This window comes from Patella vulgata, chromosome 4 (assembly GCF_932274485.2).
Source record: "Patella vulgata chromosome 4, xgPatVulg1.2, whole genome shotgun sequence".
NCBI lineage: Eukaryota > Metazoa > Mollusca > Gastropoda > Patellidae > Patella > Patella vulgata.
Window position 1 is genome coordinate 32,505,723 of NC_065882.2, and position 19,523 is coordinate 32,525,245.

Below are 19,523 nucleotides of genomic sequence, written 5' to 3' on the forward strand. Positions count from 1 at the left end.
CATGATTACTTATCAGAAACAATTTAAATAAAAAATTCAATAGCCTAATTAGGTAATGTTCTAGTTTGTGATCTTGTAATATCAGCACGCACTGAAAACAGATCGAAGAGGGGCCGTTGCAACGTATTGACTGTGTTCTCCAATTCTATGATTTTGATCATCATGCAATTGGCTTATTGCCTATCCCAAATAAAAGTTTTATCGGGTGGACTGTTGTAGGTAATGTCTGTCTACACATGCGTAGAAATAATATTCTCAAAAATCGCATTGAGAGACCCGAACTCTCAGTGTGTGAATAAGGATTTAAAACCGGTAAGGATTTTGAACAGTTTATTCTTTTCTTTTTGGATTCTTCTTCTTCTTCTTCTTCTTCTTATTATTATTATTATTTTTCCATTTGAGCATATCTCAGAAACTACTTGTCGGATCGATTTGATGTCTTTGGTTTTACTGGGAAAGTGGGTTTGACTTAAATTTTAAAGCTCACGGTATTTTTCCTTGGCCCCCCATTGGCTAATTCAGTTTTTCAGTCCTGGATTAATTATTTATTGTTCGATTTGTATAAAACAAAGTTCATATGTTCCGCGGTCCAAAATGTCATTTTTTTTGTTACCGGTACATTTTCCTTTCGGCAATGGAAGTGACGTAAATTAAGCAAAAACTGCAATTTTGACAGTTCGGTACCACTTTTTGAAAGCAAATATTATTTTTTTTCAAATCTGATATGACTGAAGGGTGTGCCCTGTTAAGGCGCAGAAATCATCGCGCTCAGTTTTTTAAATTTTTATTTCGTTTTCAGATCATTTCGATTTAAAGGCGAAAAAGGTGAAAAAAATGAGCTATTCACAACCCATTCAGGCTTTTCATATTTTAATATATTTTTTCGAAACTTTCATAAACTAGTAGCAATAATCCATACGAAGAGAATGTATGTGAAAATTAGTTTGTAATATGAGCAGTTGCCGAGAAATGGGCAATTTTGCATGAGTCACCCTTTACGCTAGTTTCCCGTTAAAGGAGTCAATTATTATTCGATTTTCATAAAAGTGACACCATTTGATGCGTAATGTCAATTTTAACAAGGTCAAACCAATTTAACATTTCCAATGTCACCGGAAATGACGTAATTTGGGCAAAAATTGTATTTATAGCCTTCAAAACCAGTATTTTATTCAAATGAGTTGTATTTGTTATGTGTTTAAAATTTTGATATTTGGTCCCAATCAACCAATAGAATGAACCCATGCGACCATATAGGTATCACAAAATGGTTTCTAAGTCGTTCAGTTGCGGAGAAATAGACGATTTTCAACAGGTAACTTTTCAAGGTTTTTGGTCCATAAAAGTGTCAATTATTATTCGATTTTCATAATATGATACCTAATGCCATTTATGATTTCAAACAAGTAATTTAAGATTTTCATTATCACCGGAAGTAATGTCATTTTGGCAAAAACTGTATTTTTAGCCTTCAAAACAGATATTTTATTCAAATGAGTCTGATTTGTAATGTGTTTAAAATTATGATATTTGATTCCAATCAACAAATAGATTGAAACCATACGATCATACAGATACCAAAAGATAGGTTGCCAGGCAACGAAACATACGCCCACAGCAACTAAATCGTCCGGGCAGTCAACAAGGGTTGTCGCATATTTTTACTTTTTTCGGTAATGAAACATTTATAATACACTAAAATCTGATTAAGAGCAACAACTCACGAAGTAATTATCAGAATTTGTTTGGTTTTTATAAAGTTCTGCCCCATGCTAACGTTTTGTATGCAAAGCTTTTAATATCATGGATTTAACTGTTTAAGTCATAAAAATTCATTGAAAATCAATATACTTGTTTGTCTCAAGATCTTAAACTCTGTGTATCAATCTGAAGTCAATCGGATTATAACTTTAGCCTTTAGAGCATCACAAGATTTTGCAAAGTGATCAAGGGCCATAACTTTGGCAGTAATTATCGGAAATCGTTGAAAATGAATAGGAATCTTCGTCTCGTGACCTCAAACACTGTGTATAAATTTAAACTCAATCGGATATTAACTTTAGCCTCTAGAGCATCCACAAGATTCTTTGAAGTGATCAAGGGCCATAACTCTGGCAGTAATTATCGGAAATCGTTGGAAATCAATAGGTTTCTTCGTCTCATGACCTTAAACATTGTGTATAAATTTAAAGTCAATCGAATATTAACTTTGGCCTTTAGAGCATCCACAAGATTTTTTGAAGTGATCAAGGGCCAACACTCTGGCAGTAATTATCGGAAATCGCTGAAAATCAATAGGCTTCTTCGTCTCAAGACCTTAAACACTGTGTATAAATTTAAAGTCAATCAGATATTAACTTTAGCCTCTAGAGCGTCCACAAGCAATTGTGGACGCCGGACCGACGGACGGATGCGGGCGACAACAATAAACGACCACATTTCAATGTGGGCGTATAAAAATGGTTTCTAACTAGTACCATTGCAGAGAAATAGATGATTTTCTACAAGTCACTTTTCAAGGTTTTTGGTCTATAAAAGTGGCAATAATTATTCGATTTACATAAAATTTTCACCATGTGATGCCTTATGCCATTTCTGGTTTTTATCAAACTAATTGAACATTTTCATTATCACCGGAAGTACTGTAATTTTGTCTGGTCACTTACATGTAACAAATGTATAAAATGAATTGATATTGCTGGATTTGATTGATTCTGTGTCCATTTTATTTGATCTATGCAATGCTTATGTGGAAACAGGTTTAATGGTTTCATTGGTACCGGAAGTGACATACATGTATGTTCAAGGTTAACGTGGCACCAGTGAAACCCGTCATTACTGCATCGCAGTTCTAGTTATTATTTTTTTTTTTTTTCCAATTTGATTGTATCTCAGAAACTACATGTCGGATCAATATGATTTCTTCGGTTTTATTGGGAAAGTGGGTGTGACTTAGAGATTAAAGCTATTTTGGGCATTCTGTGACAATGCAAAATGTCCGAAATCACCGAAGTTGTTGTTTTTTTTATAAAAATACTGTAGCATTAACAATAATCATCGAATTTTAACATATGATGCATTTTGACATAGCCGGAGACCAGGCACATAGCTGTGCTACTTTTGGTTTTTGATTGTCGACGAATCTACGTAGATATTAAGCGGCAAATAATTTCGAAAATTTAAAATTTTACAAAAAACTTCTTCATTTATGAATATTTTTATATGGCATTTTACCCAGGGTTGAAGAGTTATCCGATTTGACTTAAAATCTCAACATTTTTTGTGTCCGTAATTTAAAACCCCACTTAATCGGGTAAGTTAGTTTAGAATGTAAATATAGAGTAGTTTAGTTAAAGTACCGGTACCATTTACTATTTGTTGCAAACAGTAATTTACTTTGTAGCACAGATTTATTTGTGTGCTGTAGTAATGCTGTTAGATAATGTGTTTATGATGTTTGTATTTTGATATTCTCTTTTATTTTGGAAAACTTATATTGAATTGTATATTTGCAGGGTTTTTATTACTTGCCTGGTTTATGCTATAATAAAGATTTGAACCCGTTCTGGATTGTTTGTTGCAACGACCCCCAGACCCCTCTACAACACTAGACTAATTATTTATTATTTGATTTGTACAAAACAAAGTTCATATGCCACGTGGTCCAAAATGTCATTTTTTTTGTTACCGATAAAGATTTCTGTCGGCGCCGGAAGTGACGTAAAATCAGCAAAAACTACAATTTTGACAGATTTTGACAGTTCGGTACAACTTTTTGAAAGCAAATATCATTTTTTTCAAATCTGATTTAACTGAAAGGGTGCGGCCTGTAAAGGCGCACAAAACATTAGTTTGTAATATCAGCAGTTGTCGAGAAATAGGCATTTTTGCATGAGTCACATTTTGTGTTATTTTGCCTGTACAAGAATCAATTATTATTCAATTTTCAATTTTCCTTCACCATTTGATGCCTAATGGCACGATTGACTAGATTAAACCATTTTAACACCTTTATACTGTCACCGGAAGTGACATCATTTGGGCAAAAACTGAATTTTAAGCCTTCAAAACCGATATTGTTTTCAAATGAGTCGTATATGTTATTTGTTGAAAAGTATGATATATTATTTCAATCAACAAATAGAATGAACCCATACGACCATACAGATACCACAAAATGGGTTCTAACTTGTAAGGTTGCAGAGAAATAGAAGATTTTCTACTAGTCACTTTTCAAGGTTTTTGGTCTATAACAGTGTCAATTATAATTCGATTTTCATAAAATTTTCACCATGTGATGCCTTATGCCATTTCCGATTTCATAAAACTAATTTAACATTTTCATTCTCACCGGAAGTAATGTCATTTTAGCAAAAACTGTATTTTTAGCCTTCAAAACAAATTTAAGTGAGTTATATTTAGTATTCGTTTAACATTATGATATTTCATTCCAATGGAAATATAGATTGGATCAATACGATCATAAATATGTCAAAATTAGCTTCTAGCATCTTCTCTTGTAAAGAAATAACCAATTTCGTCAGGATCACTTTTTAAGACTTTTCGAATTTCTATTACAGTTTATGGGTTCTAAATTAATTATTTATAGCCTGATTTGTATAAAACAAAAGCTCTTATACTCCTTGGTGCAAATTCTCAACTTGTTTCTACCTATAATGTTTTCTGTCGACACTGGAAGTGACGTAATTTTGTCTAAAATTTAAATTTTGACGGGTTGGGAGGTCTTGTCCTAAGAAAAAATCTTAATTTCTACAAATCTTATCAAGGAAGATGAATGCTCCTACTACAGGCGCAAAATATGTCGGGCTTAGTTTTTTGTTGTTTTTTTTTTTAAATTGGTTTTGTATTTGCGCCATTTTGATTTAAGGGTGAAAATCAGCTATTTACAACCCATTCATCGTCTTCATATTTTAAATTATTTCTACGCAACTTTCATAATTTTGTAAGCATTAATCCATACGAGGACAATGTATGTCAAAATTAGATTGTAATATGTGCAGTTGCCGAGAAATAGACAATTTTGCATGCGTCACTTTTCACGTTATTTTGCATGTAAAAAGAGTCAATTATCGTTCGATTTTCAATTTTTCTTACCATGTGATGCCTCATGCCACCTTTGACTAGGTCAATCCAATTTAACATTTTCACTGTCACTGAAAATGACGTCATTTGGGCAAAAAGTATATTTTTAGCCCCCAAAACAAATATTTTATTCAAATGAGTCTGATTTGTAATGTTTTTTAAAATTATGATATTTGATTTCAATCAACAAATAGAAGGAACCCATACGACCATACAGATATCACAAAATGGTTTCTAACTTGTTCAGTTGCGGAGAAATAGGCGTTTTTTGGCAGGTCACTTTTTAAGGTTTTTGGTCCATAAAAGTGTCAATTATTATTCGATTTTCATAACAATTTCACTGTGTGATACCTAATGCTATTTACGATTTCATCCAAGTAATTCAGTATTTTCATTATCACAGGAAGTACCGTACTTTAGCAATAACTGTATTTTTAGCCTCTAAAAACAAGTAATTGTTTGAAGTAAGCGATATTCATTATTGGTGTAAGATTATATTTGATTCCTATGGACAAATAGTATCAATCAATACGATCATATTGATATCACAAAATTGTTTCTAACATATTCCCTTGCCGAGAAATAACCAATTTTGTCAGGATCACTTTTTAGGATTTTTCGCATTTTAATTTCAGTGTATGGGTTCTGGGTTAATTATTTATTGCCTGATTTGTGTAAAAGAAAAGCCCACCTGGTGCATATTCTCAACTTACTTCTACCTATAAAAGTGTTTGTCGGCACCGGAAGTGACATAATTTTGCCAACAACTTCAATTTTGACGTGTCGAAAGGTCTTTTAAAAAGCAAACATTAATGTTTACAAATCTAATAGATCAACATGAATGCTCATACTAAAGACGCAAAATATGTCTTGCTTTGTTTTGTTTTTTTTATTTCAGTTTTGCATTTGCATCATTTTGATTTAAAGCTGAAAAAAGGTGTAAAAATGAGCCATTTACAATGCATTCAGGCTTTTCATATTTTAAAATATTTCTTGACAACTTTCACGAACCTGTAGCATTAATCCATACGATGACAATGTATGTCAAAATTAGTTTGTAATAGTAGCAGTTGCCGAGAAATAGGCAATTTTGCATGAGTCACTTTTCACGTTATTTTGCCTGTAAAAGAGTTAATTATAATCCGATTTTCTATTTCTTTTCACCATATGATGCCTAATGCCATTTTTGACTGGGGGGAACCAATTTTACATTTTCACTATCACCGGAAATGGCGTCATATGCAGGGGTGTAAATGTGGGGGGGTGTGGACCACGCCAGGAAAAAAATAGTCGGTCGCAAAATCAGTGCAGTCGGTCGCAAAATAAGAGCAGTCGGTATCAAAATAAGTGCTCACTGCACACGTCACGCTACTCCCGCAAAACTTTAGTATAAAATAACCTTGTCAACTTATCATGTTTGAAAAAAAATGTTTTTCACCCCATGGCAAAAAAATAGTCGGTCTCAAAAAAAAAAGTGCTCACCGCAGTCGGTCTCAGACTAAATGAATTAATGGGGTGTTTTCTGACCATCAGAATTCTCCAAAATCTCTCCCCAAAGTCCAGGGCATTTCAGAGACCAAGTAAGCGCCCCATTAAGGTAAAGTGCCCTCAGGCTCAGTCCTCAAAAATTAAAAGCTCAGTTACATATCGGCGCTCAATTCCATTATGCCATCATTCTTCAACTCCTTTTCTGTCTTATACTATCTCATCACTATCATATTCACAGTTACAGTGAATCGCCCAGTTAGTAGTGCCACTAGTGAGTGAGTCGTGGGTCAAAAGACTGTAGAATTGTTAGTTCTACTCTCACAAAACAGGCGACATTGACAGATAGGCCTCAAGATTCTGTCCCATTTCCTATCCTCTCGTTAACGAGAATTTGGATCTATTTGCCATGACATTGACTAAAATTGTCAGGCCCAGTCCCAAAAATTAAAAGCTCGGTTACACATCTGAAATTTTTTCGCGCCTGCGGCGCTCAATTCCATTATAACATCATTCTTCCAGTCCTCTGTTGTGAACTGCCTAGTTATGTTTGTAGTACCACTGGCACTGTTGTGTGGGTCGTGAGGCGTCAGACTATACAAAAGTTCTGTCAACTCTTGCAAAACAGGCGGAATTGACAAGGGCAGATCTCGAGATTTTGTCTAATTGACTCACATTTCTGGTCCTCTCGTCCACAAGAATTTCTCCCAGCAATGACCTCAAATGCCAAGATATTGACTCAATTTTTCAAAATTTTCCCATTGCTCAGTGTTATAGGCAAAATCATATATGACATAAACTTTATGTCAACTTAAATAAAACTGCTTTCCAGCGAGACAACGATCGGCAAACAACTATATAATTATACAATACCATCTATGTTCTACCGGGACGCTTAATGTTATAGCCTGTATTTTGTTGACATTCATTGTGGGGTGGGATTGTGGCTGGGGTGGCGCCCTAGATTTGGACCCCCCCACCCCTATCTAGATCCGCTACTGCACATGGCCCCTACAAGCGGTATCAAATGGACAATAACAGTCCTCTAAATTCTAAACAGGAGGTGTTTATCGATATTGTAGCCCAAAATATTTAACATTTTTCTTGGAATTCTTTCTTTCGCGATAGTTGACATTCGTTTTTTGGTTTTAACGACGTAAATACCAAGGAAAACAATTTTGACGTAATGAAAATATCCGTGACTTAATAAAATAACACTCATTTCCATTCTATTTGGTTCACTAAGCGACTGGTTAATTGTGTCTGTTTGGAAAGGGAGGTCATTCTGCGATAATTTTAAAGATCGAAACAGAAATTGTAAGTGTATGTTATGTACTTTTTAAATGATTTTGAACTCCAGCAGTGACGAGGTTCAAAATAAATTGCATATCATGTAGCGTACGCGCGTGGTTGCTATGCTTGTTTACGTTGTCATTTCGACGCTGTGATTTTTTTTTCTTCGCAAAAAACCCAGGCCAGTGTTGTGTATGAAAATTAATCTCTGTCCTATTCATATCAGTGTCAGCCCGACTTGTATATTTTTTAAAACATATCCCAATCAGTTATTTACGGTCCATACGGAGTTCAATAAATTGTAGTATTTTTATTGACTTGTTGAAAATCTTCGATTTTGGCCAGTCTGATTATGATAGAATGACCATAGCAACCATTATGGTCAGACCAGCCTTGAAATGAAATTTACCCATTATGATTCAAATACACTCACTATCTTTGTTTTTTGTATTTCAGGTGTGTGTTTCAATAAGCCAATGGTTGAATTTCATTGTTGATGACATACAAGAAAAAATTCATGAAGATTTCCTAGAATAAAGTTTTGAGGTGTAGAATTTTTGGCCACTGCAAACAGAGTCTAGCACACAGAAAATATTCATTCGCAGTGAGTCGCCCAGGAAATTTAGAGGACTGTTATACTCATTCGACGCCACTTTTCGACCAATCAAAATCCAAGAAATTTCCATTTTGGGCTACAATTATTATTCGATTTTCATAAAATTTTCACCATGTGATGCCTGATGCCATTTATGATTTCATGGAACTAATTTAACATTTTCATTATCACCGGAAGTATAATGTCGTTTTGGCAAAAACTGCATTTTTAGCTTTCAAAACAAATATTTTGTTGAAGTGAGTTACATTTATTATTCGTTTAACATTATGATATTTGATTCCAATGGAGATATAGATTGAATAAATACGATCATATACTTGTCCAAAAATTGCTTCTACCATCTTTCTTTGTCGAGAAATAACCAATTTAGTCAGGATCACTTTTTAAGACTTTTTTCTCATTTTAAGTTCCCATTAGATAGTCAGCTAACTTAGTGGTAAGTTAGTAATAAATTCTGTCAGGATCACTTTTTTGGCATATCTAACGCATGGTAACAAATGTATAAATGGAATTGATATTGCTGGATTTGGTTGATTCTGCGTCCATTTCATAACACGTGTGCAATGCCTATGTGGAAATCTGTTTAAAGGTTTCATTGGTACAGAATGTGACATAAGTTCAGGGTAACGAGGCACCAGAAGTGACATAAGTTCAAGGGTAATGTGGCACCGGTGAAACCCGTCATTACTGCATCGCAGTTCTAGTTCTTTTTTTTTTTTTTTTTTTCCACTTGAGCATATCTCAGAAACTACTTGTCGGATCAATTCGATGTCTTCGGTTTTACTGGGAAAGTGGGTTTGACTTAAATTTTAAAGCTATTTCCAACGTTCTGCGACAATGCGAAATGTCCGAAACGCCAAAGTTGTCATATTTTGAAATATTGTAGTAATATAAACAATAATTGTCGGATTTTAACATTGGATATATTTTGACATAGCCTTGAGACAGGGCAAATAGCTACGGTAGTTTAGATTTTTGATTTTCGACGAATCTTCGGAGATATTAGGCGCCAAATTTTTAAAATTTAAATTTTGACCAAAACTTTTTTATTAATGAATATTTTTTTATGGCATTTTACCCAGGGTTAAGGGGTCGTCTGATTTGAGCAAAAATGTGAACATTTTTTGTCTCGATAATTTTTCTTGGCCGCTATTGGCTAATTCAGTTTATCGGTTCTAGGTTAATTATTTATTGCCCGATTTTTATAAAACAAAGTTCATATGCTCCATGGTGCAAATTCTCAATTTTTTTATTACCGGTAAAGTTTTCTATCAGCACCGGATGTGACGCAACTTTGCTAAAAACTCCAATTTTGTCGAGTCGGAACCTCTTTTCACTAGCAAATGTTAATTTTTGCAAATCTCATAGATCAAGATATATGCCACTACAAAGGAGCAAAAAATCTCGGACGCGCTTTTTTTAAGGTGAAAAAAGGTGTAAAGATAGGTTGCCAGGCAACTAAACATACGCCCACAGCAGCTAAATCGTCCGAGCGGTCGACAAGAGTTGTCGTATATTTGTTCTTTTGTAGGTAATTAGGGGGCATTTAACAGACAATTTCATACAGATGACATCATAATTTTCATCGTTTGAGGGTTCACAAGGTTCTAAAAACTAAAACAAGGGCTGTAACTCTGGAAGTAATCTACAGAAATTGTTGAAATTCGACAGACTTTTTCGTTTTACTAATTCAAATAATACATATCAATTTCATACAGATCAGATGATAACTTTTGTCGTTTGAACGTTCACAAGGTTCAACAAAGTAAAACAAGGGCCATAACTCTAGATGTAATTAATGGAAATTTGCTGAAACTCAATAGGCTTGTTCGTTTTACTAATTTAAACGATACCTATAAATTTCATACAGATCGGATAATAACTTTTGTCGTTAAAGCATTTACAAGGTACAACAAAGTGAAAAAGGGCCATTACTGACGGTGTAATTAACGGAAATTGTTGAAATTCAATAGGCATCTTCGGTGCACTAATTTAAATGATGCATATCAATTTCAAATAGATCTGATGATAACTGTTATCATAAGAGCGTTCAAAAGATACAACAAAGTGAAACAAGGGCCATAACTTTAGATGTAATTAACGGAAATTGCTGAAATTCAATAAGCTTCTTTGTTTTACTAATCTAAATGATGCATATAAATTTCATACAGATCGGATAATAACTTTTGTCGTTAGAGCATAAACAAGGTACAACAAAGTGAAACAAGGGCCATAACTCACAGCGTAATTAAAGGAAATTGCTGAAATTCAATAGGATTCTTCGTTTCACTAATTTAAATGATGCATGTCAATTTCAAACAGATCGGATGATAACTTTTGTCGTTAGAGAGTCCACAAGGTGCAACAAAGTGAAACAAGGGCCATAACTCAAGATGTAATTAACGGAAGTTATTGAAATTAAATAGGCTTCTTCATCTCACTAATGCAAACAACATATATCAATTTCATAACAATCAGATGATAAATGTAGTCTGTAGAGTGTTCACAAGAAATTGTGGACGACGGACGGACGGACGGGGGCTACGGCAATATACGACCACATTTCCATGTGGGCGTATAAAAATGAGCTATTTACAAGCCATCCAGGCTTTTCATATTTTAAAATATTTCTTCACAAATTTCATAAACTTGTATTAATCCATACGAAGAGAATCTATGTCAAAATTAGTTTGTAATGAGTATTTGCCGAGAAATGGTCAATTTTGCATGAGTCACTTTTTACGCTATTTTGCCTGTAAAAGAGCCAATTATTACAGGATTTTCATAAAAGTGACACCATTTGATGCGTAATGTCAATTTTGACTAGTTCAAACCAATTTAACATTTTCAATGTCATCGGAAATGGCGCCATTTGGGCCAAATTTGTATTTATAGCCTTCAAAACAGATATTTTATTCAAACAAGTCTGATTTGTACTGTTTTTAAAATTATGATATTTGATTCCAGAATGAACCCATACGATCATATAGATATCACAAAATGGTTTCTAACTTGTTCAGTTGCGGAGAAATAGGCGATTTTCAGCAGGTCACTTTTCAAGGTTTTTGGTCCATAAAAGTGTCAATTATTATTCGATTTTCATAAAAATTTCACTGTGTGATACCTAATGCCATTTAGTATTTTCATTATCACCAGAAATACCATCACTTTGGCAAACACTGTATTTTTAGCCTCGAAAACAAGTAATTGTTTGAAGTAAGCGATATTCATTATTGGTGTAAAATTATGATATTTGATTCCTATGGACAAATAGTATCAATCAATACGATCATATTGATATCACAAAATTGTTTCTAACATCTTCCCTTGCTCAGAAATAACCAATTTTGTCAGGATCACTTTTTAAGATTTTTCGCATTTTAATTTCAGTGTATGGGTTCTGGGGTTAATTATTTATTGCCTGATTTGTGTAAAAGAAAAGCCCACTTGGTGCAAATTCTCAACTTACTTCTACCTATAAAAGTTTCTGTTGGCACCGGAAGTGACGTAATTTTGCCCAAAACTTCAATTTTGACGTGTTCAAAGGTCTTTTAAAAAGCAAACATTAATGTTTACAAATCTAATAGATCAAGATGAATGCTCATACTAAAGACGCAAAATATGTCTTGCTTTGTTTTTTGTTATTTCGGTTTTGCATTTGCATAATTTTGATTTAAAGCTGAAAAAAGGAAGGTCACGGTCAAGGCCAAATAGGCGATTTTCATGGAAATTGGGTCTGTTTTGCATAATTGTCGCCTTTCATCTGCTCTAACTCAGTTGTTTTTCAAAATTTTGAATTGAAATTTCTCATTTTTCATAGGAAAAAAATGTTGAAATAATCAGGATCGACATTTTAGATCAAGAATATGCAAAAATCCATATTCGCTGGGAGACGCCATCTTGGATTTGTAGACTGGATACCAAACCACACCGAGACTGAATATTTTGGCAAAGCAAGTTGAAGGGGAGACGGAGTTGATATATTGACCCTTTGAATAACAAAATAGGCGATTGGGTACTTTAATAATCCGCCGATGTATCCCAATCAAAACTAAAGCTTTTGGTAACTTTCGACACAAATTTTCATACTTTTGCAAGTTAGCTGACAACGATTTTATTTCTTATGTTGTTAGAACTGGTCAAACTGCAAATAAATTGATTTTAATTTTTATTGCAAACCCTGCTCCAGTGGAGCTATCGCAATCTGAAGATAGGGTACATTTCAGGTATCTCCAGACACGTATCTTGTGTAGTCTCCTGACACCTATGGAAAATGAACCAGGTGACCATGATAATGTGATAGGGTAAGACCCCGACTATCACAAACAACCAAACCCTAGTTCGTCAGCGTCATACAACAGTGGTAGTAGTGCGACAAAAATAGCTAAAATTTGGCCTAAAAATGACAAAAATCAGCTGAAAATCGTAATCGGCCTGTATCTTGGAAACGGTCGATTTCTGAAATTGGCGATTTGGGCTGGGGAGTAGGCTCCATGGGTAGACCAAACCCTGTGAGGATGAACTCAATCGGCCGACCCCCATCTTTGAACATCTGCCTGATATTGCATGGTTTTCTCATGGAATTACTCTTAAATGGTTATAACTTGTAAATACAACACAACCATTTATTTAGGGACTACAAATATGAGATGGTAAGTTAAGGCTTGTTATATATATACATACAGTGCTATAATTGTCGAAATAGTTGGAGATATTCAGAGATATTTATTTATGGTGGGGCACCTGATCACAGATTTAAAGATTTATAATTGTAAGAAGTTTTACTTACCTAAATTCTGCTGATAGAAGACGTTTTAAAGCCTGGTCAAAGTTTATAGCTGAATATCTTATCTTGGGTAAACAAAGATAACCTTCAGACCTGAAAAAATTGTAATAAACCAAAAATTAAAGATAGGCTGCCAGGCAACGAAACAAACCTCTACAGCAACTAATTAGTTGTCCATATAGGTTGTCGCATAGTGAATCTCTGTTAAAAAAAAAAGACAGTTTGCCAGGCAACGAAACATACGCCCACAGCAGCTATATCGTCCGGGCAGTCAACAAGAGATGTCAAATGTTTTTACTTTTTTTCGGTAATGAAACATTTATAATACATTAAAATCTGATTAAAGATGGGTTCCCAGAAAAGTATTTATCGGGTGGTTATTTCCAATAAAAGTATGGCAATTTTGGTCTATGGAAAGTAGAGATATCCAATCTTACTAGAAAAATACTGGATTCCCCGAAAAACACTCATGGTGGGTATACAGGACAAAAATGTAAGGGTTCCCCTAATCAACAGCCCGACGAATTAAGAATTTCTGCACGCATGATGTCAAAGGTCACACACGGACATTGAGCGCTTGATGTACAAGTTGATAAACTTTATGAAGAGTTAGACGTACAACACTTTCTGAGATAAAAATGACAAAAAAAGAAGCGGCTAGTGGATAATCCGAGAATTTAATTAGGATACATCGTATGCAATTTATTCCCCTCTGATTTCCAAGACGTGACGTAAACATGACCTGGTTTAATCGAATTTTAATAGCAGGGCATTCCTTCGCAATTACAATGTTTGAGAATGATTTGAAGAATAATTCTGACAAATTAATTAGTTTTAATATGTTTTTAGTCCATATATACCATTAAATCACCCAGTTTATACGCGGGAACCCATCTTTAAGAGTAACAACTCATTAAGTAATTATCAGAAAACAATTAGAATTTGTTCGGTTTTTATAAAGTTCTGCCCCATGCTAACGTTTAGTATATGAAAATTTTAACATCATGGATTTAGCGGTTCAAGTCATAAAGATTCGTTGAAAATCAATATACTTGTTCGTCTCAAGACCTTAAAACTCTGTGTATGAATCTGAAGTCAATTGGATGATAACTTTAGCCTCTAGAGCGTCATAAGATTTTTCAAAGTGATCAAGGGCCATAACTTTGGCAGTAATTACCCGAAATTGTTGAAAATCAATATGACTCTTCATCTCATGGCCTCAAACACTGTGTATAAATTTAAAGTCAATCGGATATTTAATATCATGGATTTAACTGTTTAAGTCATAAAAATTCATTGAAAATATACTTGTTCGTCTCAAGATCTTAAACTCTGTGTATCAATCTGAAGTCAATCGGATTATAACTTTAGCCTCTAGAGCGTTCACAAGATTTTTTTAAGTGATCAAGGGCCATAACTCTGGCAGTAATTATCGGAAATCGCTGAAAATCACAATAGGCTTCTTTGCCTCATGACCTTAAACATTGTGTATCAATTTAAAGTCAATCGGATATTAACTTTAGCCTCTAGAGCATCCACAAGATTTTTCTAAGTGATCGAGGGCCATAACTGTGGCAGTAATTCTCGGAAATCACTGAAAATCAATAGGATTTTTCGTCTCATGACCTTAAACACTGTGCATAAATTTAAAGTCAATCAGATATTAACTTTGACCTCTAGAGTGTCCACAAGATTTTTGAAAGTGATCTAGGGCCATAACTCTGGCAGTAATTATCAAAAATCGCTGAAAATCAATAGGCTTCTTCGTCTCATGACCTTAAACACTGTGTACAAATTTGAAGTCAATCGGATATTAACTTTAGCCTATAGAGTGTCCATAAGCAATTGTGGATGCCGGACCGACAGACGGACGGGGGCGACAATATACGACCACATTTCAATGTGGGCGTATAAAAAAAAAGAAAAGAAAAAGCAAAATCATCACACTGTATAAAATCTTTGATAGGTTCACAAGAATATGTCAAGAGCGGTAACTAAATAATTATTAGAAATTGTATAGTGGGGTTGGGTGGCCGAATGGTTTAACTTAAAATACTTAAATCATAAAGTCTGTCATTTAGTCAAGTTGCGTTGTTTTGATTCATGGCTTGTACTTGACAAGGAGTAAGGTTGCCTGTCCAACCTCGTGGGTTTTCTCAAGGTCCTATGGTTTCCTCCTACTGCTAAAGGCCCTTACATGCGAATTATAGAAATAAAATGGAACCATATGTTGGTCCCGAGATGACCTAGTTTGTGTGTCTCAGAAATTGTTGCAATTGTTATTCATTGCAATAATCAAATCAAAGAACAACAAGAGCAGTTAAAGCATTCACAAGTTTCAACAAAGTGCGCAAGGGCCATTATTCAATAATTTAGTGTTTATCTTATTAGGGTTTCACACTGCGTAGCTTGTGTGAAACACTATTGTTTTTGTTAAAATTATTCTTATTAGGATTTCACACTGCGTAGCTTGTGTAAAACACTATTGTTTTTGTAAAGATTATTAGGGTTTCACACTGCGTAGCTTGTGTGAAACACTATTGTTTTTGTTCGGATTATTATTAAGCTTTCATATTTCATATGAAAGCTTATTGTTTCTGTTAAGATTAATATTATTATTATTATTTTTTTTTTGTGTGTTTTGTCCACAAATCTGATTTCTCAAAATCTAACCATAGGATCTTTCTGAAACTTTTACCTATCCCCCCCAAAAATGGGTGGTGGCTGTTGATTAAATATATTTTTAAAACATTTTACAAATCCGAAATCACTGAATTTTACGAACGAATGCATTTGACCTACAATGCTGTAACTTTGTGACTATTTGACCTATTTTACTAAAAAAATTTTCTTTGAGTACATTGAAACATTTACTTCAAATCTGCTATTGACAACTTCTTTAATAGTTGCACGATTTTTATGAAATTTAGTATGTAAGTAGATCTTACAGATGCGACTTGAAAGATGTCATTAGAAATTTTCTAAATTATCTCCCCTTGATGAAATTAAGGATCAAAGTTTTAAAAAAAATCGAAGAAATATAGGTCAGATCAAATTGAATTATTTTTTCTGTACTAGATACGACACTACTGATTCATACACAAAAAATGAAATTTGTAGCTCAATCCGGAAGTGCCACCATCTTGGAATGTGAAATATCCCTAAGGCTTTTTTGATATTTTACTTACAGACACGGGAGTTATATTTTCTGAACTGAATCCTTGAAGGAATGTCTAATAAACGTTCAGAGCAGAATTTTGATTTAGGTCATCTGATAGTCACCATTTTGAATTGAATATGAAAAATAGTGAAAAATCCACATTAATGGGCTTGAAAACATACACAATTGGTCGTGGCTTAAAGAATCTGTCTCCTATTACCGAAATTAATACATTTCAGGATAGCCTGGCTCATGGTCAAATGTTTGGTATTTGAATATTTCAAAAATTCGAATTTCGCCTTTGATGTTTTCCGTGCTGACAAGGTTGTTTTCAAATGTAGGCCCGTGCATGCGCGTCACAACCCTACTATCGTGCACACCAACTTGAAACTCACCGGGTATCTGGCTTATGGTCCCAAGCACAATTCCAAACAAGAAGTTTTAGGGCCCGACCAATGGGGGTCGAACGCTGGCCATTTTCCCGGGGGTACATAAAGGAAAACAAAAAAATAGAGATGGAACTAGGTGTTCGATTTTAATTTGGAGACAATTTTTGGATGCGGCGAGGTCGGAAATGGGGGGAAGGGGGGTAGCCAAAGTTTCGAAGAGATAGGTCCATTTTGTAAAAAAATCCCTTCATAACAAACATATTTAGCTGCTTTTGACTTCGCGCATGCGCAACGCTGGAACCAAAGGTAATATGACTACCAAATTCCGGCTAGGAACTTTTCACGTTGGTACCTAGGTGCCCTGAAAATTTCAAGGCGATACATGCATTCATTCATGTCGTTTGTTCTTGACACGGTTCCTGCCATTGGTCAATTTACGGATTCTGTAAGGGGAAAAAATTGGAATTTCGCTACGACACCGGCACCGATTGTCCGAAAACCATGAAATTTGGACACATTACGCCCATTTACCATCCCCGGACTCTGTGCTTTACTCCCAATTTTGATCTGATTTAAAAAAAACAAGCCAACAGTGAGGCTGATGTCCCCCGCCGAAATAGGAAAATAATTAGAGGACACATATAAATTTATCACAAATAAGCGGAACGGACAGACAGACAAACAGACAGACGGACGAACCCATTTTAATAGTTCCCTGCTTTCTTCGAAAGGCGGGGGACAATCAAAGTAGGAGAGTTATTGTTTTCCAAAGTCTCGACCAATCAAATTGCGTATCGCTCTGCTTACCCTGAGCAGAAAATGCTCATTATCAAACTTAGTCAAGGTATTACTGTAATGAAACTATACACCAAGTTTCATCAATCTCACTTAATTAGAACTAAAGTTATCGTGTCCCAAAGCATCAACCAATCAAATTGCTTATCTCTGCTTACCCTAAGCGGAAAATGCTCATCTTCGAACTCCATCAAGGCATTGACCTAATCGACACATACACCAAGTTTGAACATTCTAGCTCAATTAGGAAGAGAGTTATCGTGCCCCAAAGTATCAACCAATCAAATTGCTTATCTCTGCTTACCCTAAGCGGAAAATGCTCATCTTCGAACTCCATCAAGGCATTGACCTAATAAACACAAACACCAAGTTTGAACATTCTAGCTCAATTAAAAGTTATCGTGTCCCAAAGCATCAACCAATCAAATTGCTTATCTCTGCTTACCCTAAGCGGAAAATGCTCATCTTCGAACTCCATCAAGGCATTGACCTAATCAACACATACACCAAGTTTGAACATTCTAGCCCAATTAGGAAGAGAGTTATCGTGTCCCAAAGCATCAACCAATCAAATTGCTTATCTCTGCTTTCTCTAAGCGGAAAATGCTCATCTTCGAACTCCATCAAGGCATTGACCTAATAAACACATACACCAAGTTTGAACATTCTAGCTGAATTAGGAAGAGAGTTATTGTGTCCCAAAAAGTGTGACGGACAGACAGACGGACAGACAAACGGACAGACAGACAGACGGACAGACAGACGGATGAACCCATTTTAATAGTCCCCTGCTTTCTTCGAAAGGCGGGGGACAAAAAGAGTTGTAGCAAAAAAAATGATTTTCAGAATTTAAATTTTGTTTTAATTAATTTTGACATTGCAAATGTAAAGGGATCTTATCGCCTCTTCCGTACTATACACATTATCATTACAAGACAATTTTTTAAAATGACCGCAACACTAAAAACCGAAATCGCCTATTTTGACTTTTTTTGACGGTCGAAGCATCCTTTCGGTCGTCAAAATCTCTGGAATTTCCAGCGGTTGGCTGCGCCGCGATAATATTTATCATATATTAAAAGGAGAAAAATTTCGCGATATTATACTGACATGGGAGTTACATTTTCTGAATCCTTGAAGGAATGCCTAAATAACATTCAGAACAGAATTTTGATTTCGGTCAACCGATTACAGCAATCCAAGTCTCAGTTATTTCCCTTTAGTTTCCAGATTATTTTGTTGCCCGGGTGCAATGTTTCTCACTATATTTAGACTTGTAACTTCGCGACTTTTTCACCGATTTTGATAATTATTTTTTGATGTTCTTTTTTCTTTTAAGATACTTGATATAATCCATGGCACGTGACGATGAATATGAAAGCTTTCGTATCTGCATGGGACAGTAGCAGATCTAGTTCTTATTATTATTATTATTTTTCCATTTGAGCATATCTCAGAAACTACTTGTCGGGTCGATTCGATGTCTTCGGTTTTATTGGGAAAGTGGGTTTGACTTAAATTTTAAAGCTATTTCTAACGTTCTGCGACAATGGGAAATGTCCGAAATCACTGAAGTTGTCGTTTTTCGAAATTTTGCCGTAATGTTATTAATAATTGTCGGATTGTAATATTTGATCCATTTTGACACAGCCGGAGACAAGGCACATAGCTACAGCTCTTTAGATTTTTTATTTTCAACGAATCTTCGGAGATATAAGGCGCCAAATTCTGAAAATTTGAATTTTTACGAAAAACTTTTTTATTAATGAATATTTTTATGTGGTATTTTACCCAGGGTTAAAGAGTCATCTGATTTGACCAAAAATGGCAACATTTTTTGTCACAGTATTTTTCCATGGCCCCCATTGACTAATTCAGTTTTTCAGTCCTGGATTA

General features: G+C 34.8%; 1 protein-coding gene across 2 annotated transcripts in view; it reads right to left on the reverse strand.

Moving 5' to 3' along the window:
- LOC126817210 (NAD kinase 2, mitochondrial-like) overlaps positions 1-19,523 on the reverse strand; it is a 199,450-nt gene that overhangs the window by 65,185 nt on the left and 114,742 nt on the right. For both annotated transcript variants that reach the window (XM_056100100.1, XM_056100099.1), the window contains one exon: positions 13,287-13,376. In XM_056100100.1, coding sequence (XP_055956075.1) covers positions 13,287-13,376 — 90 coding nt within the window. The remainder of the gene's footprint in view (positions 1-13,286; positions 13,377-19,523) is intronic.